Source organism: Phaethon aethereus, assembly GCF_964289735.1.
Source record: "Phaethon aethereus genome assembly, chromosome: 2".
NCBI lineage: Eukaryota > Metazoa > Chordata > Aves > Phaethontiformes > Phaethontidae > Phaethon > Phaethon aethereus.
Genome location: NC_138582.1, coordinates 24,955,472 through 24,981,048, shown reverse-complemented (window position 1 = coordinate 24,981,048; position 25,577 = coordinate 24,955,472). Strand labels below are relative to the sequence as shown.

The window sequence follows — 25,577 nt, the reverse complement described above, 5'->3', positions numbered from 1 at the left end:
TTCTTTTTTGAATTAGAAGCAGTTTTTTTACTCATCTCTTTTATATAAGAGATGAGTAAATTTGGTTTCATTAATTCTCAGTTGTGAAAAGATTGTTGAAAAAAGTCACTGTTTTTTAAGTGAAGCTACATACATATAGCAGAGGGTCTATTTTGTTTGTTTTTAATATGTAATGTGCCTGACACTGCTGGTTTGAAGGCTAGCCTGTGTTTTAAAATGTCTACCTATTTATTATACTCTGGAGATAAAATGCCAGATGTAATATACCTGAAGAATTTGAGAGGTAGGTGTAAAAACAGGGAATAAAAATACAAAATGAATGCCAAAGAGCAAAAACCTTGTATACTAATGGAATTATTTAAAGGGCTGCTATCCGGCTCCTTCAGTAGACCACACAGATTTCCCTTAATTAGAGAAAGGAGATCCATGTCACACTGCAGTGCCATGGAGGCTTGTTCTCTGTAGAGCCTCCTGAAACTCCATGTGATGTTAGAAGCTTTTTACAAAATCATTCTAGGTAAAAGGAGCAACGATCCTTCTAAGCCTCATATTTCTTCATCATCAAGGCTTTAGCTACAGATGCCTTGTCAGAAAACTGAGATTCCTACACCGATAAAACCGAGATTCCTACATTGATAGCAAGCACATATGCATAGTCTTCGCAGATTGAAAGAGATTGTCTTAAAATCATGCTGTTCAGGTGGTGATTTTGAATTTATCCTTTTCAAAGTCTAGCATGATCTCAGCAGTTAATCCTTGAGAACTGCTAGAAACTAACCCTGCATATTAAATGAAAGCAGTTTGTAATCACAGCTGTTAAATGATTTAAAACATTGATCTTGAGTTCAGTTTATTAGTTAATGGCTGCTGAGACCTTGCCAAAAATGAAGCATGGGAAAAGAGCAAAACTACTATTTATATGGTATCTGTCTGTGAAAATCTGAGGTTTCTGATCTTAAGTCTCAAATTGTAGTTATTTATAAATCTCCTTAACCACAGAGGCTTCAAAACTGGCGTAAAATAATAGAATATATGCTTTAAATTTTGTATGATGTGGCTGTGAACATGCAAGGTGATACAGAAAGACTATTAGAAAAAAGTAGTAAGTATTTCCCTCAGTTCCTCCATCCACCCACTTCTCCTCCCATTCTCAGCAATTCAGCAGTTCCCTGTTAGTTCACTGAAAAGTTATTTGCAGACCCGTAGCTATATATATAGCTCTTATGTCTGGATAGTGGCAAAATGCGTGTATAAATATGTATTTTATAGATCTCTCTCTGATATGTGGCATACCTATACAGGAAGATATTATCCATGCAGTAGATGGATAGGGCAGTCTTTGAAAGCTGTCCTGGGCACACTGGTCATTAAATAATAAAGCCAAAGTGTCTGTTTTCACACATTCAAGATGGGTGCTCATTCATTACTAAAGTAACTTGTAGATTTAATTAAGAAATTAATTATTCTTAATATTAATATTAAGAAATTATTATCATTATTTTCACTCATTTGAAAAATACAACAACATTTTCTATGCTTAAAGATGAAATGGGTTTTCTGGGGTGTTTTTACTGCCTCCTAGAGAGGTCTTTTTGTAGCCTTTACACTGAAATTTAATTTCACCAACATGTACCATGACATCCAACGTTTAGTAATGCTTGGAAGTAACCGTGATATCCCAGACACAAATTTAATACTGTCTTGTGAGGTGTAACCCAGTGACTATGGCTTCTAATTTTTCAGTAACAGTAGAAAAGTAACCTCACAAGCTCTTTAGTATGAGGAATGCTTTTAATGAAAGAAGCTACTTTAGAGAGACTGTGTCGTGGTTTAGCCCCAGCCGGCAACTAAGCACCACGCAGCCGCTCGCTCACTCCCCCTCCCGCAGTGGGACGGGGGAGAGAATTAGGAAAAAAACCTCGTGGGTTGAGATAAACACGGTTTAATAGGACAGAAAGAAAGAAGGGAACAACAATGGTAATACCAACAAAGGAATGTACAAGAAGAAGTGATGCCCAATACAGCAATTGCTCACCACCCAGTGATCGACAGCCCGTCCCCGAGCAGCGATTTCCGCCCCCCCGGCCAACTCCAGGCATGTACTGGGCATGACGTCGGATGGTAGGGAATATCTCTTTGGCCAGCCTGGGTCAGCTGTCCCGGCTGTGTCCCCTCCCAGCTCCCCATGCACCCCCAGCCTGCTCGCTGGCAGGCCAGCACAAGAAGCTGGACTGTCCTTGACGGCTCAGCAACAACCCAAAACATCAGCACATTATCAACAGTTTCTCATCCCAAATCCAAAACACAGTCTCACACTAGCTTCTGTGAAGAAAACCAGCTCTATCCTGGCTGAAACCAGGACAACTGAAAAGGTTATTATTTTTTTTTTCTCACTCAGAATCCTGAAAGTTGACTTTTCTTACAGCCACAGGATAGGTAGGTAAGTGGAATTTAATGTATCGTTTACAAAATGACGAACCTTTCAGCTGGAGTAAGCCCCGTAGCCTCTCACAAAGGCACCTGAAAACTAAATGCCCTGTCCCATAACTGAAAATAAACTTGTCAAGTGAAATTTCGCTGATCCCTGTTATTCAACAGCCAGGTGTTTGGTTATGGTACAGAGGGTGACTGCATGTCAGCCACGTCGTGAGCGTACATCAGGGCATATGATGGCAGGCAAGTGGTTTTCATCACTAAGTGTAGTGCCTGTGACCAGAGATGGCTCCCTTTTGTTGTCCGGTGGACAGATTGCAAGGGCAATTGCAAGGTGGGTTTTGGACAGCTTTTTTCCATAGGCCAGGTTGATCAGGTCCACAGGTCAGAGCGCGCAGTGGTCATTTAATTCCACTACAATTTCAGTGTTACTATGGATTATCGGTCCCAAATTCAAAGCTGATAAGAGAATCCAGCATTGTTTCATTCTGCAGGAAGGGTTTACGTGGTGCGTAACAGTGAGTGCATATGAAGACAGAGATAGGACACGAGATCATTCCGGTTTGGAAAAATGTCTCGCTTGTGTTTCTGAAACGTTGATATTTTGTTCTGCAGAAGTATTGTTCTTACAGAGAAATAAGAGTTTTAAAGTTTGATAAGTGCTAAGTTATACCTAGTCTACTATTCATTTGTATTTCAAGCAGATGGAGAATGGTGTTATAACAAGTAAGTTCAAAACTCTTAGACGGCCTTTATATTCTCTGTCCTGTATAAATTGTCTTATTCTAAAAAGGACAGAGCTCACGTTGCCAATTTCTGATTTCTTTACCTGGCTTGCTTTTTTCCCCAGAGCTTGTAGAAACATAGTAGTATCTTTGGGAAACTTATCTTGTCAAATTTGATTTATATTGACCAGTAAATGTAAAAGGAATCAGAGGACAAGCAAATGAGTTAGATCTATATGCATAGAGTATAGGATTTCATAAGCCTTCTTTCCATAGGAAACCAGGCAAAGAAAGATCCCCGCCTTTCCTTTCAATCACTTCCTAACATTTGATAGTATAAGTATAATAACGTGCTTCTAAGTTGGTCATTAGATACTTACTATAACTGGAACTTTGTGGTTGTTATGGGAAGTGTTAGTAATTAGCTTTTGAAATCTTTACTCAAGGAATTCTTAAAATTCCTTCAAAGTATACTTGTGAGATATTTCTGAACCACTATTAAATATTCTCCATGAAAGTGGAGAAAAGAGGAAGCTTTCAGTGTAGATGTGTCTCTATTTTATCGAGACCAACTGATGTTGTGTTAGTGTTTGAAGTTTCATCTTACATTAACTTTCTACTGAGTACAGTGTGGCAGTATATGACCTGTACTTAGCAAAATGGGATGGAGTTACTGATTTTTTTTTTTTTTTTTTCCCTAAACTACAACTAGAATGCTTAACTAGATGCCTGCTAAAATGAGCTCTTGGAATGCAAAAAAAACCTGGCAAATGTGGAAAGTCTGGCTGGTGAGATATCAATGGATTATCTGAATTAGTAGGTCACTATTTCTGCTCAATGAACTGAATGATTATCGTTTATTCATGCCTGCTATGAAATGTATGACTGATGATTTATTTGGGAAGATCAATGAAATTAAACAGATGCTAAATAGGCAAAGTAAAATACAGGAATTTAAATCTGATGCACATTTACCTAGGATGCCTGAAAATACTAGGATTTTTATATTTTTGTAAATGGGATTTAGTTCTAGGATTATTTAAAAGGAAGGTCTCCAGGCACAGAGGATTTATAGTAACTTTAAATGGCTGGACAGTCACATACCTATATTGAAAATTAATTATTCTGAGTTTTCATAACTAGTAAAATGTTTGACTTTTTTTGTTATGCCAGCATGATTTCTTCAGTTCAGTGTGCAGATTTCAAAAACATGAGTAACACAAAGACAATGTAGTGTATCAAACACGCTTTCTTTGTGGAGAAATTCAAAGTTGAGAGAGAAAGAATGGGTGTTTCTTTCTAGATTCTATTTAAAAGACTTAGGAAATTTCAGCATGTTTTTAAAAAGGCAGAAAACTACACAGAATTCCTTCTGCATTTGCCAGAAAAGTTCTTGCAGATCCAAAGGCTGAAATTCTTACTTCATAGTATAAAATTTATTTGGAGTGGTGAGCAATATTAAGATAAATTCAGGCATGGATGTTCGATATGAGCACACATATAACACATTTTTGTAATTACTAATATAGTAGCTCAGTTTTGCCTATGAAAGGCTGTTATTGATTTGTACGAAAGTGTCAGTCCTTTTTTATTTTTGTTCCCAGAACTAAATAGGTATTTTTTGCCAGAAGTAGTGCGGCAATCGTTAAGAATTTGGTGGGAGAAAATGCTGACCGTAGCCATTCCCTAGCCAGCCCCCCACTTTCACACAGAAAGATCCTTTTTCCTTGCACAACAATGTTAATATCACATTTGACATTGTTTGCTGACACGTGTTTACTCTAGAAAAAGGCATGTTGGGTAAAAAGTCAAAAGCTTCTGTATTTTAATGCTTATTCTGCTGTTAACTCATTGAATGACCATTCTAATTTAGTCCCTACACCTCTCTACTGCCATTTCCCTGGGTGTAAAGGACTTGCTCTGGCTAGTTATCAGGGACTGTGTGGCTCAACTATCATTTTCATTGATAAAAGTAATGTATTATCTGCACCATTAGTAAGGTAGAATGCAAAAATGCTCAAAGCCTAGTAAAGAAATTATTTATGCAAAGACTATTCAGTATGTGGGCAAATATATTACACATTTTTATAAAGTTAGAAGGACTTCCTGCTGTTGCTTAAGTTAGTTAAGTACTTGGTTTTATTCACAAGCATCCTGATGAAAGAGTGCAAACTTTTTTCCATACTGATCATCATAGTCTGTCTTTAGAAAAAAAAATCTCAGTTACATGAATAATTCAAATATCAGTCATCCAGAAATGGGGGTATAGGGAATAACTTCTCCTATGGTACTGCAAAAATAAAATGTGAATATTTCTGAAACATTTCTCATGGATACTGATGGTTGAGAAAGCATTGGTAAACACAACTTTGAGCTTCACCTAATGGTTTCAGTGAGCCTGCTACTTAGATTAACTTGTTATTTTTAAATTGGATTGTGGCAAAAATAGTACATTAAGAAAGGAATTATTTTTAACAAGATATTCCTTTGTGGTTTTACAATTTCTTGTATATGAATAATGTTTTAGTATTAAATCATGGAACAAAATTATTATATGGAAATGCATTCTATTGAGAGCAGAATTTGTTTCTTTGGCTTTCATATATACATATACACACATACACAAGTGTGTATCATTTGTAATGCCTTCCTATATCTCTCTATAGAGAATTAACTGAATTTTTACTTTTGCATAATATTATACATAGAATCCAAAACCTGGTAGTTTACAGAAAAAAGTAAGTTTTAAATAGGTGGTGGGGTTTTTTTTTGGGAGGGGTAGTGTTTGTTTTGTTTTACATATGAAGAAACCAATTAATCTCCTGCAAAAAAAAAATCTGTAGGCCATTTAGATTTTTTCAGAGTCGTTTGAAGTTTGAATTTTCTCCTCCACTGCATTTTAATCTCATTTCTAATCCCTTAGACCCGTTGATCAGTTCCTTAATGGCTTGTATTTGTCGCAAACACATTGATATTTTTGTTTTTATTTCTGATAAAAAGCCATACATAATGCATGAAAATGTAAATAGATATTAAGAAAACTTAATGAGTTCTTTAACACTATGGAGACTACTTCTAATTTTAGCAGAGGAAAAATCCTTTCAGAAAGAGCCATGTAATAACAGTATGCTCTCATTTGATTTCTTTCTTCTTTTAAATACTGGTAATGTTCATGTGTTTTGCTGTCATGGCCTCTTAGTGACTATGATTAGTTTGCAATAGGATTTTTCTGAGCTTAAGTCAGTTCTGATGTGTGAGAAGCTATATGACAGATGATGGGATGTGGGAAGAAAAGCTTGCCCAGCTTGTTGAGGTCATATGACAGATGCATTTTGAGTACGGTCATACGATGAGATGATGAAGAGACTATCCTACTGCCGGCTGCTGCGTGGGTGTCTGTCTATGAACCTTGTCTTTCAGCAGGAGCTCTCTGAGCTTTTGGGGATCACTGAAAGTAGGGGTTTGCCTGCAGCAGGGTAACCTTTTCCAAAGAGAAAGAAGCTGCTGCCCTCTTCATGCATGAGGTAGCTGAGGCACACAGTGGGCCAGGAGAAGCGAGTCATCTTGTGCCAGAAGGATGAGACATGATAGATCTGTACCACATACAAATTAGGAATAAGGTATTGGAATTGTATTTTACCTCTCTTTAGTTCAATTGCTAGCTGTAAGGAGAGAGGGGGAACTGAAAGCATGAGGCCAGTGGTGAGCACAGATTATCAGTAGTCGTCAACCCAGTAGTGGAAAATCTCTGATCTGTGGTCTTTCTGCTTTGATTTATTTGAGGAAATGTCCATTTGTCCCAAATCTTCGCACTTGAAAAGTTTCATTTTCCCTTGTGTGTTCCTTGGGTCACTGAATGTTAATAGGACAGAGTAGCACCATTTTCCTCAAAGATCTTTTTACTTTTAAAACATTTAAGTATTTTATGAATTAGACTTCTAAAGCAACCAGTTCCCAGTGGGCTAAAAAACACAAAGAAGTAAGCGTATGTCTATATAAGAAAGACACTTTTATCTAAAATGTATATCCATAAGTCTTGCTTCGTGGCATCTCCTACAAGGAGAGATTAATTTTGCAGGGTTGCCACTTGGAACTCCCTCTATACTTTAATCATAAATTGTGAAGTGAATTATGAAAACTGCTGCTTCTGGTAGCTCAATCCTGATTGATCTGATCAGTCCTTTTTAAAAAGTCTGTTCAGTACCAGTGTGTGTTCTGAAATTGATGGGTGGTTGTGGCAGCCTCTGAGGGATTGATAGTTGATAGAAATAATTGTGGTGTATATTTTTACAAAAATACTAATTACAAAATATGGGACTAGAAGATGAGGGTTGGAACATTTTATGTTCCTGTATACTGGTATTCTTAAAAATTCAACTTGTACAACGTGAAGCAGCCCCCCTCCATTTTTTTCCCTCATCATTTTGTAAGCGTTTCATACAAATCATATTTTCTATCTAGCTATTGCTGACTGGCTCCTGGCGTCAACACAAGGCTGATTACAGTGCCAGGAAATGTTCCTAGGTTTTCAGTTCAGTAGTAGTTGAGTAGCATAATTATTTTAGGAGATTAACCTTCATACCGAGACAGATGGAGCTGATCCAGTCTACATGTCTACAGTAGAGGACTAGCCAAATACACATGAAGCCACACCAGACTACTACAGTCTCTTAGCAACTGTCGTCTACTGATGGCCTTGCCTGACAGGAAATTAAGACATCCCTTCAGACAAAACTCTGAGACTTATCAGTACAGGAAAACGATGAACAGGGGACGACTTTCTTCTTTTCTTTTCAGGAGTTACTTCTGTGCTTGTGTTTTCTATCCACGCTGAAACAGTCCTTATTACTTCTCAGTTTTCCATGACTTCTGGTTGAATGTTTGTTGGGATGCAAGGCTTGCTTTTTTGGTCGTTTGGTTGAATATGGGGTATTACAGTGAAGCTGTTGTCTATCATGCATATTCCTGGGATTTGAATCAGCTTTGCAGGTTTGAATTGCACATATGTGGTGAGAAACAAGTGGTGCTTCAGCCCACTAATTTTATTTTTAATTCACAGATAGTTGTTTCTGGCATTAGAAAGTTGATTCCCATAATCGAGAGAGAATTAGTAGAGTGTGTGTTTCCCAGCGAACAAGACATGGAAGACTGGAACAAAACCTAACTTTAGATCTTACTCAGGAGGAATGCACTTGTTCAGTGATGTAGGATGTTGATATTCCTTTCTGATTGTGCTGTAGAACATATAGTTTTCCATTGTATTTATCTGTTCATCCTGACCTGAAGCATTCCTGCCTATGAGATTTCCAGAGTCTCACAGTGACTTTGTATGCCATTCCCACACTTATATTCTGGGATTCTGTGCTCCAGTAACTCTAATTTTAATATTTCTTGATACTCAAGCTGTTTCTAGTTCTTACCTTGTAATATGTGTAGTGTACAGCCTGACTACACAGAGAAGATGGTGTGAACTGAGGTAGAAAAATTTAAAGCAGAATAGCTACTCCTTACTGAATGTCTTTGGCTTAAATTAATCCATTCATAATGTGGATGGAATACTCACTGTATGGCATAAAAGTGTCCACATGAGAAAATATTATGAAATAGCTGTGCCACGCTGCTTCTCCATTTGAACAATTTACTTGTTTGTGTCTCTAGCACAGCTGACAACAAACAATCCTTCTTACATTCTCATGATCTCTGTATCATTTTAATAGATCCATAACTGGAGCCAGGAATATCTGAGAGGAGGAATTAAACTGCAGCCATAAAAATTCTCTTTCACTCCACCTCTCTTTTTGAATCTTTTGATTCCCCATCAGTTTACTAAAGCTAATGCTTCTCTGTCTTTTCAGATCATTAGAAATACTATTTGTTGAAGGATTTTGTCTAGAATATTAATCACTCTGGTCTTTTCTAGCCTTGATGGGAAAAATGTCACAAATTAATTCCTCAAGTGGCATTAACATTGCATGCTCTTGGCAGAAATTCACCACTCAGATGTTTCATTCTTAATTCCTTGCATGTTTCCTTGCTTGGTCAAAATTGACTGAAGACCCAGTGATGCATATCAAAGGGCATATACTTTTGCTTACCTGAGTTTAGTTGATAGCATAATTTTGTTTTAAGAATTTTTCTGTAGATTGTATGCCACATATTTCTCCTAGCTGTGTAATTGGGCGACATATATTGTCACACTTGTGCTGATTTCAATTTAGTTTAAAATGAAGTCATGAAGACTTCATAATTTATTCCTGCAGTTTTGTCAGCTCAACAACATGTAGGCCAAAACTGGAAGAGTTAAAGAAGCTGACAATAATTTGGTGGGTACCTCAAAACATAAGAAGGAGGATATTCTGTGAGAGGTGACAGGAGGAACTATGTACCACTTATACAGTCTTTAATGAATTTGTAGTTACTACTTATCTCCTCACTAGTCTCTTTTGAAGTTCTGCTATGCTCATATGCAATTAAATGCTTCTGTTGTTTAAAATATTTTCATATTCATGTCATTAAATGACTAACAATTTAAGGAAATCTCTTGGTTTTACTAGAAAGCACTGAATTTTGCTGAAATATTTCATACTTTAGTATCTGTAAGCTGGACAAAGTAAGAAAATAGTTTAATCTTTATGCCCTTTTTTTGGACGCATACTCAACTTCTTAAGTGAATTGTTAAAAGAAAATAAATCAAAGGCTGTAATTTAATGTGGGCTTTCATTTCTTACAATGAGTTTAGAAATCTAAAATCTTTTTTAGATTACACTGGCAGCAATGTATGTGAAAACCTCTTGGATTGCTATTCCGTCACCAAATAGGTTATCACACTTTGAAAACTGTCTTAATTTACTTAGGTCAAGCATTCTTCATAATATTTTCTTAGCAGTTTACGTTAAAAAAGTTTAAGCACTTCATTTCATTGCATTTCTCACCAGGCTTAACCAATACAGTTCTGTCACCAAGTTTAAAACTAATAATAGACACACTATTATTATGTCCATAGTAAGATACATAGTGAGAGAAAAATCTCTCTTAGAATTTAAATAAGTAATAATTTTCTTTGCTACCAGTAAGCATATTACTTAGTTTTATATTCTTTGTGTAACTGAGTTTTGTTGTTTGCATTAGAATCTCGTCCTTTGTCACTTCCTGTGAAAACCATGCTGAACTCATCTGAAAGCTGCAGAAGTCCTGAAGAAAGAATGAAGGAATTTATTGGAATAGTGTGGAATGCAGTTAAGCGCCTTACACTTCAGGTAAGATGAAAAGGAAGTGAAAAAAACCTATGCCTTTCCAGAGTTTATGATACTTTTTATGCATCCTAGTGCTTTTTATTAGAGGGCTTTTAAAGGAGCTTCCAAGTTTTATTGTCTTATTTCAGTAGTTTCAAAGTCTTAAAGAATGAAAAATAAAATATAGATTTTTGGTAAATTAAGCAATGAATGCTTTGGCTTTAGAATATTAGTTTTCAAAATATTTTTTTGTATCTGTTAAAAAGATTCTTAAAAAAACTATATGAAGAAAAAATGCTTGTCGCACTTTTCTGTATTATAAACATAGCTATACACCTTTTTATCCATAGGTGTATAGTTAGATTTGCAGAATACCTGCCTTTCTAAAAATATTTGAGGAAAGTGTGTATGATAAATACTCTCTTGGGGTGCATGATACAGTCTGCTCTTATACAGTGATGGCACAGCTGCTTACTTGTCTACCTTTCATAAAGGACAAGCAGATGACCTCTCGGATTAAACCATTTAATCCTAGACTGCACTAGATTCTGATGACTGATCAATAAAAGCAAGACTTTTCATGTAGAGTATATATGCATGCTATATACAAAAAAGGCTGTGTTAGAAGTCCAGTGTTAAGATTGCATGATCAAATACTAGAAGGCTTAGAAGTGCTAGAATTAGGACTCTGTTCTTCCAAGTATATATCAAGTGCTTGTTGAGAAATTACCCTAATTTATAATTATTATAACCTGTGCCTTTTGAAGAGGACATTCTATGACTTTGGTATTTTATGGTATACCAGCATATAGTAGCAAAACAGATTTTGTGTTTTAAAAAAAAAAAAAAAAAGAAAATCATAATCCCCCTAGTTCTGGCAGAGAGTAATCTTTGAATGCTTTTTCCTTCTTCCTACCAAGAAATATATTGATTTATATACAGGCTTATCCCAGAACTGTGTCTGTTTTACTCCTCATTCATGCAGAAAGTACTTTAGGTTCAAAATATTTGAAAGTTTGACAGTTTAAGTTTTGTCTGAGGAAGAGCTTCAGACTTGTGATTTGATTGCAGAACATACTGAAGTTGAGGAGGTGCTTTCTATTAACTCTATTTAGTTTTCAGCCAGCTGTTTCACCATTGTTTCCTGAGCATTTTGCTTGTTTTCCTTTCTTCTTTACTGCTGTCACCACTGGAGATTAAAATGGCTAGATAAGGGCAGTCAAGAGTGATAATCTGTAAGCTGTTTGAAGGAAGCAGTGTATTTTTGTTATGTGTCTGGGTGGTATCTAGCACAGTGAGACTCCCTATATAAATGAGGCCTACAGTTTGAGTCATAATAAAAATAATAGTATAATAATGAGGAGGATGAAGGGATGGATCCTTTATAAATGCAGAAAATTGAATCAGGACAGAATTCTGCTCATACCTTTTTCAAGGTACACTTTGTTACATGAGCAACCAACAAGGTGAATTTGTGTTGGAGATTTGATAAGATACTCATCAGTTAAAATAAAGTTTGGCTGTTACCAAACAGGAAAAAAAAAAAAAAGGTTGTGTTCAAACTAGTGGGTTTTTTTTGTGGAGATGACACTGATAGGCTCATGTTTTCTGAGGGAGTAATTTGTAAATACATCGCTGCTCTGACATAATACATTCACAGATTAGAGCTAATACCAGCAGAACATTTTTTTGTGCTCTTTCTAGTGTTTGAGGATCTAGATTTACTTACTTTTCACAGGGACTTTTGGTAAGGTACTCATGCTTCCAAATTTCATAATTTATGAATATGAAATCATATTTTTAGTTTTTATCTATATTGACATTACCTGTCCCTATGAATTCATAAAGCAGCTTACACACTTCTGGTATGTTTCATCCTTATGCTTTGATTATACGTGGTGAATTATATGGCAATATCTTGCCAAAAGGACATTACATGTTACCAGTGAAAAGTTTCAACAGATTCCAAGGAAACACCACAGGAAAAGTCCAAGAATGTGCTTCCAAACAAATATGCAGTATTCCTTCTTGGTAAAATATGAAGGATTTATAGATAGGCTTGCTGTTCTTTTCATTATTGCCAGCAGTCCCTATGTCTATTTTATTTAAATATATTTTTAAACACACAAATGCATATTTACAGATTTTTTTCCTTTAATACCAACCTGGGGGAGAAATTGATAGCCCAGCTCAAGTGCATCTACACCAATGCACGCAGCATGGGCACCAAACAGGAGGAGCCGGAAGCCATTGTGCAGCGGGATGGCTATGACTTAGTTGCCATCACAGAAACGTGGTGGGATGACTCTCATGACTGGAGGGCTGCAATGGATGGCTATAAGCTCTTCAGAAGGGATAGGCATGGAAGGAGAGACGGTGCGGTGGCTCTATATGTTAGGGAGAGTTTTGATTGTATAGAACTCAATGATTGTGAAGACCAAGTCAAGTGCTTATGGGTAAGGATGAGAGGGAAGGCCAACGAGGCAGATATCCTGCTGGGAGTCTGTTACAGACCACCCAACCAGGACGAAGAGACAGATGAGACATTCTATAAGCGACTGGCAGAAGTCTCGCAGTCGCTGGCCCTTGTTCTTGTAGGGAACTTCAATCTACCGGACATCTGCTGGAAGTATAACACAGCAGAGAGGAAACAGTCTAGGAGATTCCTGGAGTGTGTGGAGGATAACTTCCTGACACAGCTGGTGAGTGAGCCCACCAGGGGAGGTGCCTTGCTGGACCTGCTGTTTACAAACAGAGGAGGACTGGTGGGAGGTGTGGTGGTCAGAGGCTGTCTTGGGCTTAGCAACCATGACATGATACAATTCTTGATTCTGAGTGAAGTAAATAGAGGGGTCAGCAAAACTGCTACCATGGACTTCTGGAGGGCAGAGTGTGTGTTCAGGTCACTGGTTGAGAGAGTCCCTTGGGAGACAGTCCTGAAGGGCAAAAAGGTCCAGGAAGGCTGGACAGTCTTCAAGAAGGAGATCTTAAAGGCGCAGGAGCAAGTGGTCCCCATGTGCCTTAAGAAGAGCTGGCGGGGAAGGCGGCCGGCCTGGCTGAACAGGGAGATTTTGCTGGGACTCAGGGAAAAGAGGAGAGTTTATCACCTTTGGAAGAAGGGGCAGGCAACTCACGAAGAGTACAAGGATCTCGTTAGGTCAAGCAGAGATAAAATTAGAAAGGCAAAAGCCCAGCTAGAGCTCAGTCTGTCCACGGTCGTAACGGATTACAAAAAATACTTCTACAAATATATTGACAACAAAAAGAGAGGCAAGGAGAATCTCCATCCCTTGTGGATATGGGGGACAACGTTGTCACCAAGGATGAGGACAAGGCTGAGGTACTTAATGCCTTCTTTGCCACAGTCTTTAATAGCCAGACCAGGTATCCTCAGGGTATTCAGCCGCCTGAGCTGGAAGACGGGGATGGAGAGCACAATAAACTCCCCATAATCCAACAGGAAACAGTTAAGGACCTGTTAAGCCACTTGGATACCCACAAGTCTATGGGGCCTGATGGGATCCACCCGAGAGTACTGAGAGAGCTGGCGGAGGAGCTTGCCAAGCCACTCTCCATCATTTATCAGCAGTCCTGGTTAACAGGGGAGGACCCAGGCAACTGGAGGCTTGCCAATGTGACACCCATCTACAAGAAAGGCCGGAAGGAGGATCCTGGGAACTACAGGCTTGTCAGCCTGACTTCAGTACTGGAGAAGATTATGGAGATGTTCATCTTGAGGGCGCTCAGAGGGCATGTGCAGGATGACCAAGGGATCAGGCCCAGCCAGCACAGGTTCATGAAATGCAGGTCCTGCTTGACCAACCTGATCTCCTTCTATGACCAGGTGACCCACCTAGTGGATGAGGGAAAGGCTGTGGATGTAGTCTACCTGGACTTTAGTAAAGCCTTTGGTAGCATCTCCCACAGCATTCTCCTAGAGAAGCTGGCGGCTCGTGGCTTAGACAGATGTACTCTTCGCTGGGTAAAGAACTGGCTGGATGGCCAAGCTCAGAGAGTCGTGGTGAATGGCATTAAATCCAGTTGGTGGCTGGTCACAAGGGGTGTTCCCCAGGGCTCGGTTCTGGGGCCGGTCTTGTTCAATATCTTTATTGATGATCTGGATGAGGGCATCGAGTGCTCCCTCAGTAAGTTTGCAGATGACACCAAGCTGGGTGGGAGTGTTGATCTGCTGGAGGGTAGGAGGGCTCTGCAGAGGGATCTGGACAGGCTGGATTGATGGGCTGAGGTCAACTGTATAAGGTTTAATAAGGCCAAGTGCAGGGTCCTGCACTTTGGCCACAACAACCCCAAGCAACGCTACAGGCTTGGGGAGGAGTGGCTAGAGAGCTGCATGGCAGAAAAGTGCTGGTTGACAGCCGGCTGAATATGAGCCGGCAGTGTGCCCAAGTGGCCAAGAAGGCCAACAGCATCCTGGCCTCTATCAGAAACAGTGTGGCCAGCGGGAGCAGGGAAGTGATCATGCCCCTGTACTCAGCACTGGTGAGGCCGCACCTCGAATCCTGTGTTCAGTTTTGGGCCCCTCACTACAAGAAGGATGTTGAGGTGCTGGTGTGTGTCCAGAGAAGGGCAACAAAGCTGGTGAGGGGTCTGGAGCACAAGTCTTATGAGGAGCGGCTGAGGGAATGGGGTTGTTTAGCCTGGAGAAGAGGAGGCTGAGGGGAGACCTTATCGCTCTCTACAACTACCTGAAAGGGGGTTGTGGCGACGAGGGTGTTGGTCTCTTCTCCAAGTAACCAGCGATAGGACGAGAGGAAATGGCCTCAAGTTGCGCCAGGGGAGGTTTAGACTAGACATTAGGAAAAAATTCTTTACTGAGAACATGGTCAAGCATTGGAACAGGCTGCCCAGGGAGGTGGTGGAGTCACCATCACTGGAAGTGTTCAAAAAACGTGTAGATGTGGCACTTCAGGATATGGTTTAGTGGGCATGGTGGTAACACCATGGTTGGGTTGATGGTTGGACTTGATGATCTTAAAGGTCTTTCCAACCTTAATGATTCTGTGATTCTGTAAATGGGAAAGCTGAAATTTGTGCAAGGCAATGTATATAGGATAAGATGAGGGTAATGACTCTCTTTTTCAATTCAAGTACAGTATGATATATTTATTTTATTAAACCTAATACACATTTTATTAAACACATAAATAAATTTATATGTTAAATTCCTACAAATTTTCTGTATTTTATTATAGTTTGGCATGAAAAAGGCAGATTTCTAGAATATTTTGTCTGGTTAAATGCTGGAGCACTTAGACTCTAAGGTTTTTTTTAAAGCCGTTTTCATGTTCCTGGATCTTTTATTAACACAATTGTAGAACAGAGAAGTCTGTAGTTGTCATCAGATAAAACAGAACTTCATAACTTAAAATCATCAAAGGCTTATTCTTTTAGTGGAAGTTTGAGTAAGTAAATGTGTTTGGAACCAAAGTAACTGGAAAGTTTATTTTGGATCCTAAGCTGGTACTTGCTTAGCCCTAGACCTGGCTTGCTCGTGATAGAATATTACATGAAGATTTTGTGCCTTGGAGTTGTGGTAAGCTATTAGTATTTAAGTGAAAAGACTTTCATATTTAACTATAAAAAGTTGTTTTTATTATTTAGTTGTTGTAGGATTTTATATGCAGCCTTGAAGTCTTTTGGCAGTTACACTGTGTGGGAGGGTAATACTGACTTCTCACGTGTTCTTCATACTAATATTTGCTAAAATTGTGGAGCAGTATAAACACAATTATTTTTAATTGGTTGTTAATGCTGAATTCCAGTGAGAATAATGAAGGGTCTGTATTAAAAGCAAATGAATTAATGAGTAATGTTGCAATGAATGCCAACTAAATATGAGTGTAATTATTACATATAAAACGTAGCCAGATATTCCACATGCCTTTAAATATCCCTGAAATTATTTGAAAAAATGAGTCTGTTTCCTGAAATTATTGAAAATAATATTTTCTTTAAAGCATATAACTTCTACAGAATTGTGCTCAAAGTGAAACATTGATTGAAAGAACAGAAATGTAAGGATGAGACTGACTAGAGTTCCTGTTCTTTGAACAGTGGTCTTTATTCATGGGTCAGAGAGAGATTCTGTGACTTGTAACTTAGCAGTTACAGCTATCAGCAGTTATTCAGCAGTTATGCGAGAGGATGATTTCTTAAGGTGGTTACTTACCACAAACTGACAAAAAAATGAATTTTTCCATAACTAACTAAAAACTTTTTAAATTTAAGCTTTCTTAGCGAAGAATGGGAATACTGTGTAGTGCTAAGACATTGTGTTTTAAGTGGTCAAAGAAAATGCAGCTGATCCTTACTATACTCATTTGTATGTACAGGTCGCCTGCTCTTTTAGTTCTGTTACACGCGTGCTCTGCTTTCCATTTATATCATTTTTACTTTTTGTCGAGCTTCAAAATATGAATTTCTAGCCTGCCTTTTTAAAGTCTAACAAACAGTATGTGTCTGCCTGAACTGTGGATGGTCTAATTGGGTAAAGCTAATCTGGATGACAGAGGCTGAGGTATGGTCTTGTAATAGTGACCACTCCAGAACCTCTACATGAGATGTGTAATGGTGGTTCTTTGCAGTTTTAGGAGTCATTGTGAGATTATATTCTGTATCTGAAACTCCCAGAAAAACACATTAGCCTTTCTGCCGAGAGCATATGATGAATTCTGATTAATGCAGAGAGAGGCCATTTCCCAGGAGACACCTTTATGTGAGTGTCACTTTGTGGGTCATCTTCAACACCTCTACTTGATTTATATAGCTGTGAACTATGGGTTAGGGAAGGGAATCTCCTTACGGTATCACTATCATGAAAGGCTGTAAAAACTCTTGAACATGTGCCCCTCTTTGTTGTGCTTGTGCAGGATAACTACCTTCCTTGATTAGGAAGACTGAATTCTTCTGCAGTATGTTTTTCACTGTTCTCTCTCTATCAAGAAACAATCTCTTTTTATACCATGTGAATTAAAAATACTCCACTTATTCCAGTAACTTAATACTTTTCTTTTTTATACAATAGCGGGTTTAAAGTCATTGCACTTTTTCAAGCTTATTTATTAGTAAAAGCTGAGAGCGATATGCTTTGTGTGAGTAGAAGGGAAAATGCTGCTTACTTCATTGTTTTATCATTAGTGTATGTTACTTAGCATGTATAGGCCTTGACATAATAGAAATGAAAATAGGGGGTGATTCTGTTTCAAGAATTTGTAATAATTCCTCTCTTTAACACATGAATGTGTTCAGTATTGGCAAAAGAACACGTTGCTACCAAAACTGAAATAAGATCCTTGAAACAGAAAGGATGTTGCCATGGAAAAATGAAGTAACACTCAGTGCAGCTGCGAAGCATTAATGAATAGGATATTTTTTTAAAAGATCATTTGTGTTTGGTGTGGCTTGGAGGGTCCCAACCAGATGGTTTCCATGAACAGTATCTGACCCCCAGCTTGAGGACTTCTTACTGGCAGATTACTTCATTTTCTTTCCCTTGGATTGTCAGATCCTTACATTAATGCAAGATTTACTGCTGCAGATTTATATTCAGTTACATAAATCAGTCACATTTTACATTAAATTCACAATTTTAGACACACAGTTTAACAGTTATTTAAAAAGTGTAAAAAGATTTATATGATAGCTTTAATATATGCTATTGATGTAGTTTAATTTTAAGATATTTGGATTACATATAGTTTAAAGCACTTTCCGATTGGTGAAGCAATCTGTAGCTCACATTCTCACTTCTGTCTGACGTATAATGCCATCATTTTGGGTGCACTCTTCCATTCCTTCACTGGAACTTGTTATGAGACACATCTCCTGATTCTGTCAGATAAATGTACACAGACTCCAATGAAGTTGACAATTGTAAGCAGAATCTGCCTCTGAGAAGTTCAACAGGTGCAATTCAATTTTGCACTTACTGGGCTCACGTGCATCCAAGTTGGCAATTTCTTACGTAATTATAATAATTGCATGATTTGCCCCAAAATGTGGAATTTTGCCGTCTGTTAATTATGTTGGCCTTCGAAATCCTGCAATAATGTTTTGCAAAATTCATTTATTCACATAAGACTTTAAATGAAACACAAGTAGGCAAACCATATCTGTAAGCAAAACTGTAATGTTACATATGGAGGGCCTGATACTATCATGTAAACCCCACCAAAATTATTCATCCAACTCCCCTTCGGTTGTTTGAAAATGAAGGGCAAAGTAATGCCTATGTAAACAGGAAATTCCCTCAGGCATTTGAAAGAGTGAAACTGTTGTGATTCCACTTCAATCTTCTTGATACGGCAAAATGAAATAAAAATGAGCTGAAGAAATTGTCTTCAGTACAAAGCTGTACTGAACTGTAAAAACTCTACTGAGCTTTGAGATCTCTTCTCAAGAGGACTTTGTAAAACATCTCCTGTAGATCCTGCTGCTGGTAATGTGATGAAGTATAGTATCTCTCCAAGTTGGTGGAATTTTTGGATTATTATTACCACATGGCTTGTATATCCAGGCAGCATTTGATGTTAATCATCATGGATATATATATGAAGAATGGATGATTTGTTATAAACTGTTTACTCAGCAAATGCACTGATAAAACAAAGTTTTACTGATCGTAAGTTCTTTTGTCATCTATTTATCATTATCCCACAATGGCTTGACCTGCAACCTATTACTAATAGACCAGAAAACGATCTAATGTGTCACTGTAAAAATCTTTGCGAATTGACACAAAGAGTAATTTACCAGTTAAAAAAAAAAAATCCCGATCTATTACATCTGTAACAATACACTGTTGCTTTTCATCCAGTATAAATAAAGTATACTCAGCAACCTTGGATCAATAAACTACTTATCAAAGTTGTAATTAACTTCATTTTACAACTCAAACAGTTCTAAAACTAGAAACAAACACAGACTTCATGTAACAATGTATTTATTTTTGCAAAATTCTACTTATATTTTTCTGCAGTGAGTTCTTGTCAGTTTGTCTAAGCAAAAAGGCACAAAAATGCTGAAATAAAGATGAGTATCTGTGTTCTCCTCACCAGGCTGGCAAAGCACTTACGGTGCTGAGGAATTCCAGCTCTATTGCAAATCGCTATTGCTGGCTTGACAGACTATTAGCATTCAGGGGAGGGTATGGAATACAAACCTTGGTTATCAGTTTAAAGCTGTGATGGTCTTTAAGGATGTCAAATTGAAAGACTCTGTTATGTAAGTTTACAGCAAACAAATGTTCTTTTATCGCAGCTACAAATAACATGTTGGGTCCAACATTTTGTACACTACACTTTTCCAAACGTGTTGTGAAGAAATGAAGTGAATCATAGTTTGTACTTGCTTAACAAAGCATTCAAGTGTGCAGGCTATTAAGGATATTTGATACCCAGGTGCAGAATATTACTCGTAGGAGCTAAGGAAGACTAACAGTCTGCAGCTTACACCACCTCGGAGTTAACAAGTTGTGGTGAGTTCAGTTCTTGGTTTGGGTGCACTCAGCCTTGCTAGAAGCTCGTAAGGTGATGGCAGAATGGTCAGAAATGTTTCAGGGTAACAGCATTGCTTGAAAATAAAGAACAAAAAAGTGCTATTTCATATGAAACATATGCACTACTTCTGCTTTGCAATGAAAACAGGACAAAAGCTGTGTAAACTTTGTGAACTTTGTTTGTTTGTCTTTGTGTATCTATGCACCTATCCATTTGTTTTAAAGTCAGTTTTTCACCAAAGTTTCTATTTATCCTAGTTTATCTGATAATCAGCCTTTTTGTACATGCCCTTTACTGTTGATTACAAAGTAAAGACAGAATTTTCTCTGAAAATAGGTCTTTATAGAAGTCTTTATGAAAGTAACAGCATATAAAATGTTGGTTAGTTCTAGAGACTGAGCTATTGCTAACAAAAGCTAATGAACTGCAAAAAGAGGGCTTTCTCAGCTTTATTGTGAGAACATTTTCTGACTTAATTATGCTTCTTGTAAAAAGCTGTTGAAATGTAGGTAGATATATGTTCGGTTTATATGGCAACACCTTTCTGATCAAATTTACAGACCAAAATCACACTTTTTCTTCCCTCCCCTCCCATATTCACCATTTACAGGAATATATTATTTTCCAACATTTTGTGTCATCTTCTTCCTTAAATCAGCGAAAAGTTAACACTATTTTCGGTCAACTGTGATGGATGAGCAACTTGAGATTTTGTACCGAGATGAGTACTCCACATCAGGGGAAAAATGGTAAACTGTTTCTGAGAAATCTTTCTTGGCTTTGTTTTTTTCAGCTTGATGTGCAATCTTGTTGTGTGTTCCTTCCGAACGACAGCCTGCCTTCCCCAAGTACTATTGTATCGGGTGACATTCCTGGGACTGTGCGAAGCTGGTACCATGGGCAGGCCAATATGCCTGGCACACTTGTCATCTGCTTGCCCCAGATAAAGATTATGAGTGCTGGACACAAACACATGGAACCGTTGCAGGAAATCCCATTTGTTGTGCTGCGACCCATCCTGGAAGAAGGTAGTGTGATAAACTCAAAAAAAGCTTGCTCTTTAATTTCCATTTCTAACTGTTATGAAAATTATCTTCATCTTATTTTGAAAACATCTCATGTTCTGCTTTTTTAGCAGTATGTTATGTATTATTGATGGCTAGAAATACTAATGACAATGTTAGCCCCACAGTGATCAAAGTGAAACTCATCATCAAAGAGCTAGTTCTGTGATATATTTTGTATGTTTGTTGAAGTCAAAAGAATTAAAATGTGTAATTTTTACCTTCATTGGTTTTGTCATTTGAGTTACTGTGTAGCCATAGTCAGTTTGACACAGCAGGAGTGGGCAGTGAGTTGTGAATTCCAAGACAGAATGGAGGCAGGTTAGGAAAAACTTCTCATGCCACCTTTGCTTGGGGGCGGGGGGGGGGGAAAGTCATGGATCGAACATTAAGACTGGGCATTAGGAAAAGGTTCGTCACTGAGAGGGTGGTCAATCACTGGAACAGGCGCCGCAGGGATGTGGTCATGGCACCAGAGTTCAAGGAGCATCTGAGTGGTGCTCTTAGTCATATGGTTTTGTTTTAGTAGTCCTTTGAGGAGCAGAAAGTTGGACTCAATGGACCCTTATAGGTCCCTTCTAACTTGAGATATTCTATGAGTCTATGTAAGATGAGAAAAGAAATTCATAAATATAGCAGACTATCAAAAGAAAAGAATGAGACTTTATTGGTCATCATGATAGGCAACAATTCTGTTTTGTGTCTATAGTGATTGTAGCAAGGTTTTTGTAGATTTGAAGAAAAAAAAAGTTGAAGATTTGTACGAGTGTTTATGGGGGGATGTTCTTATGCATAGGCTAAGGTTGAGAAAAAGTACAGTAGTTCTTATTTGAAAAGCTAACATTTGATACAGGTTTGAGTTGTAGACCAATTTGAGGGAAGAATCAGTTTTTAACATTCTGCAACTGATTGAAAAATGAAAGGAGGGGATAAGCTGTAAAGGATCTAGCAAGTGAAAACAAGCTGCGTGTGCTCGATAGGATTTTTTAAAAATAGAGCCCTTAGAAATGATGAAAATATATGGTAAGTGGATTTGCAACAGTATTGTGAAGGAATACTGATGTAAAAATCTTGTTCTATAGATATTCATATGAAACATGGTGTATTGGAAATAGGTAAGGCAAGTATCTCTAACAGTCTTGAGTCTTGGGGTTTGGGTTTATTTTAATGGCATCCATGAGATCCAGCCTCATAACAGAGTTTAAAATTTCATGGAAATGCAAGTTGTTGTGGTTTAACCCCAGTAGGCAGCTCAGCCCCACACAGCCACTCACTCACTCCCCTTTGGTGAGATGGGGGAGAGAAGCAGAAGGGTAAACGTGACAAAACTCATGGGTTGAGGTAAAGACAATTTAAACAGGTAAACCAAAAGCTGCACATACAAGCAAAACAAAATAAGGAATTAATTCACTGCTTCCCATCAGCAGGCAGGTCTTCAGCTGTTTCCAGGAAAGCAGAGCTCCACAGAGCTCTTACAGTAGTTTGAGTTGGAAGGGACCTTTACAGATCATCTAGTCCAACCCCCCATCAATGAGCAGGGACATCTTCAACTAGATCAGGCTGCTCAGACCCCTGTCCAACTTGACCCTGAATGTTTCCAGGGATCATATGTAACAGTTACTTGGGAAGAAAAATGCCATAATTCCGATGTCCTCCACCTTCCTCCTCCTTCCCCCAGCTTTTATGACTGAGCATGATGTCGTATGGCACAGCCTTTGTTCATCTGTCTCAGCTGTGTCCTCTCCCAGCTTTTTGTGCTCCCCCAGTCTACTCACTGGTGGGGCAGTGTGAGAAGCAGAAAACACCTTAACGCTGAGCAAGCACTGTTTGGCAATAACTAAAGCATCCCAGTATTGTCAACACTATTTTCATCACAAATCCAAAACATAGTCCCATACCAGCTACTATGAAGAAAATGAAGTTTATCCTAGCCAAAACCAGTACATTGGTGTACAGTTACTTCATTATTGTATTCTTAAACTATGTTATTTGGAAATAATTGTTGCTGTTTGTTCTAAGATGGAGAGAGCAAGATGCAGCAATTGTTCCATTGCTTTTGTGACAGCATTTTCTGGGAAAACTTTTCTGTTTTCTGCATACTTATTGTTGAAACATAAACAATTATAAAGGGTATGCTATGAAAAACTAAGTCAAAAGCATATTCAAGAGCTACTCCTGCTCCTGCCATCTGAAATTTGTTTGGATTTAGAAGTGTTTTCTGTCTCCCTTTGTTCTGCCACTTATATTAGACCTTTCTCCTCCTTCCTGTGTTTTACCTTAACTTGCAACAACAAAAACAAAATTGTAGTTTTTAATACTGAAAGTCATATTAGACATGCTGTCAACTGAAAAGAAAAAAAAAAGGAAAAAAAAGAGAAAGGTGTATGTGTTTTTCCTAATAACTTTCAGTCCGAATGTTCTAATTTGCTAATCATAGTGACAGTTAAAAGATAAATAAATTTAACCAGAGTCTTTTGTTTTAAACTGATGATGTAATTTAAACCATTTATGAAAGTAAGAAGTCATTTGAATTTTGTCAAACTCAGATTTGAAGGAAAGATCCTAGTGAGAGAAAAGAATCCCCTTGGCTGGGATAAAGTCTATGGTAAGGAATTTATTTATGTGTGGCTTTGTGCTCTGGGAATAGTGCCAAACAGAAGTTCTCACAATCTTGATACTTTTGATTCTCTAATGGAGCTGTTGCCTTCTCCCATGTCAAAACTCTCCCTTAAACAGACTATTAAAAAGGTTTTTTCAATGCTTTAAAGTCACCTTCTTTGTTTCTTCCCATGTAGAGGTAAATAATTTTTATGGACTTTTGTTGGGAGAGTCTCTTAATTTGCATTCTGTCTTTGAACAAGACTTCAAGGACATACCATCATTCTTAAGACATGTTAACATCCCTCTGAAATTATATTTATTCGACCATGCTTTTCCTGGAAACTATTTTTTGAATCATTCCTCCTTTTATGAAGAAGATATAAGTAAAAGGCTTGTTTACAAAGATGCGTTGTAACTTTTAGGAAAGCTGCGTACTCATATATTTTTCCTGTTACATGAAATATTAAAAGAGGAGGAAAAGAGAACATAGTCATACTGTCATTTGGGGATATTGCAGCCTACTCACAGACTCATTGACCTTAAGATGTCAACATACTAAAAATACCTTATACCATATGCCACAATCAGGTCTTTCCGTTTGTTTTCAGAGTTTGGATACATTTATTTTCTGAGGTAATTGTAGTTTGTAGGAATACTTAAAAACATTTTAAGTACAGTACTTCAATTCAGAAACATAATTTAGCTTAGTCGTACTAAGTTACTTATGAACAGAAGTGGATTTATCTATGTAAAGAACGACATATTCTGTTGAACTGTTGATAAATAAAAAGTACAACTAAGTAAGTTCATAAAAATGGTATTAAATTACATTAAGTATTATCTTTACGGTTCAAATCTATCAGATGATTGATCCATGAGATAGTATTCAGTGAGGATATTAAAATAGAATCACAGAAACTTAGAGCAGCCCAGGTTGGAAAGGCCCTTGAATGATCGTCTGGTCCAAAATTTTGTGGGAAAGGGAGCCTAGGTGAGATTGTCCAGCACCCTGTCCAGTTGCATCTTGAAAACCTCCACATCCCTGGGGAGGTTGTTGCAGTGGATGATTGCTCTTACTGTAAAAAAAAAAAAAAAAAAATTCTTTCTTATATCAAAATGAAACCTCTCCCAGTGCAACTTGTACCTGTTGCTCTTTGTCTTCTCCATTTGGGCTCCTTGTGAAGAGGGGGACCTCTGTCCTATTTGTAGCTGCCCTTGAAGTAAAATAGTTACCAAGAAAAATTTAAACAGTTAGAAACCCAGTTTGAGCATAACTGAAATGTTTAGAGAACTGCTTAGGCTGAGTTGTGACTTTCTGTGCATGCTCGTGCATCCAACTTCAAATACTTGACAATTCATTTATGTACCCTCTAAGTCCCAACCTATAGTTATAGGACAAAATGTGTTGTTATTATCAGGGCTTCTGGACTGTTCAGTGGTCTTCCAAAAATTTAAAATGTTACAATAGGAAAATAAATTGAAGATGTGAAGGGAACTAAAATTTTGTTTTGGATAAAGCATGAAATTCTAGAGTAATAATGAGAACATTTTTGGCATCTATGAAATCTTCCTGTGTTTAGAAGTTTACATTTTTAGTAATCTTAATTTAGAATATTTTCCTGGCTTCCACTCATATTTTTAAACTAGTTACTTTGCTTTAGTCTGTTCCTGCTGCTTCAATCCTTTTTGTTTGTTTGTTTTTGTTAATAATCCTTAGGTGGCATGTAATATGTTCCTCTTTGGGTTCATACCAGTAACTTATATTAATCCATCTTTGTAAAAATGTTTGGTTAGGTTTGATAGAGTAAGATACAGATATTTAGGTAAGACAGAGTAAAATACATTTTAGAAACCAGTGTTCAAAATATCTTAAAAATTGTTTTAAAATTATGTTTAAACTCAATAAGTGATCAAGTGACTTGTAGGGAAATAGAAAATTAGACCTTCTAATACTAGTGTGTGAATTATAATGAAATGTATTGATTTCAAACTACTACAATGTAA

General features: G+C 37.6%; 1 protein-coding gene across 1 annotated transcript in view; it reads left to right on the top strand.

Moving 5' to 3' along the window:
- Positions 1 to 25,577, top strand: part of VPS13B (vacuolar protein sorting 13 homolog B) — a gene marked incomplete at both ends in the record, with an annotated part of 485,525 nt that overhangs the window by 225,271 nt on the left and 234,677 nt on the right. Inside the window, 2 exons of the mRNA XM_081996267.1 lie at positions 10,287 to 10,414; positions 20,702 to 20,936. Coding sequence (XP_081852393.1) covers positions 10,287 to 10,414; positions 20,702 to 20,936 — 363 coding nt within the window. The remainder of the gene's footprint in view (positions 1 to 10,286; positions 10,415 to 20,701; positions 20,937 to 25,577) is intronic.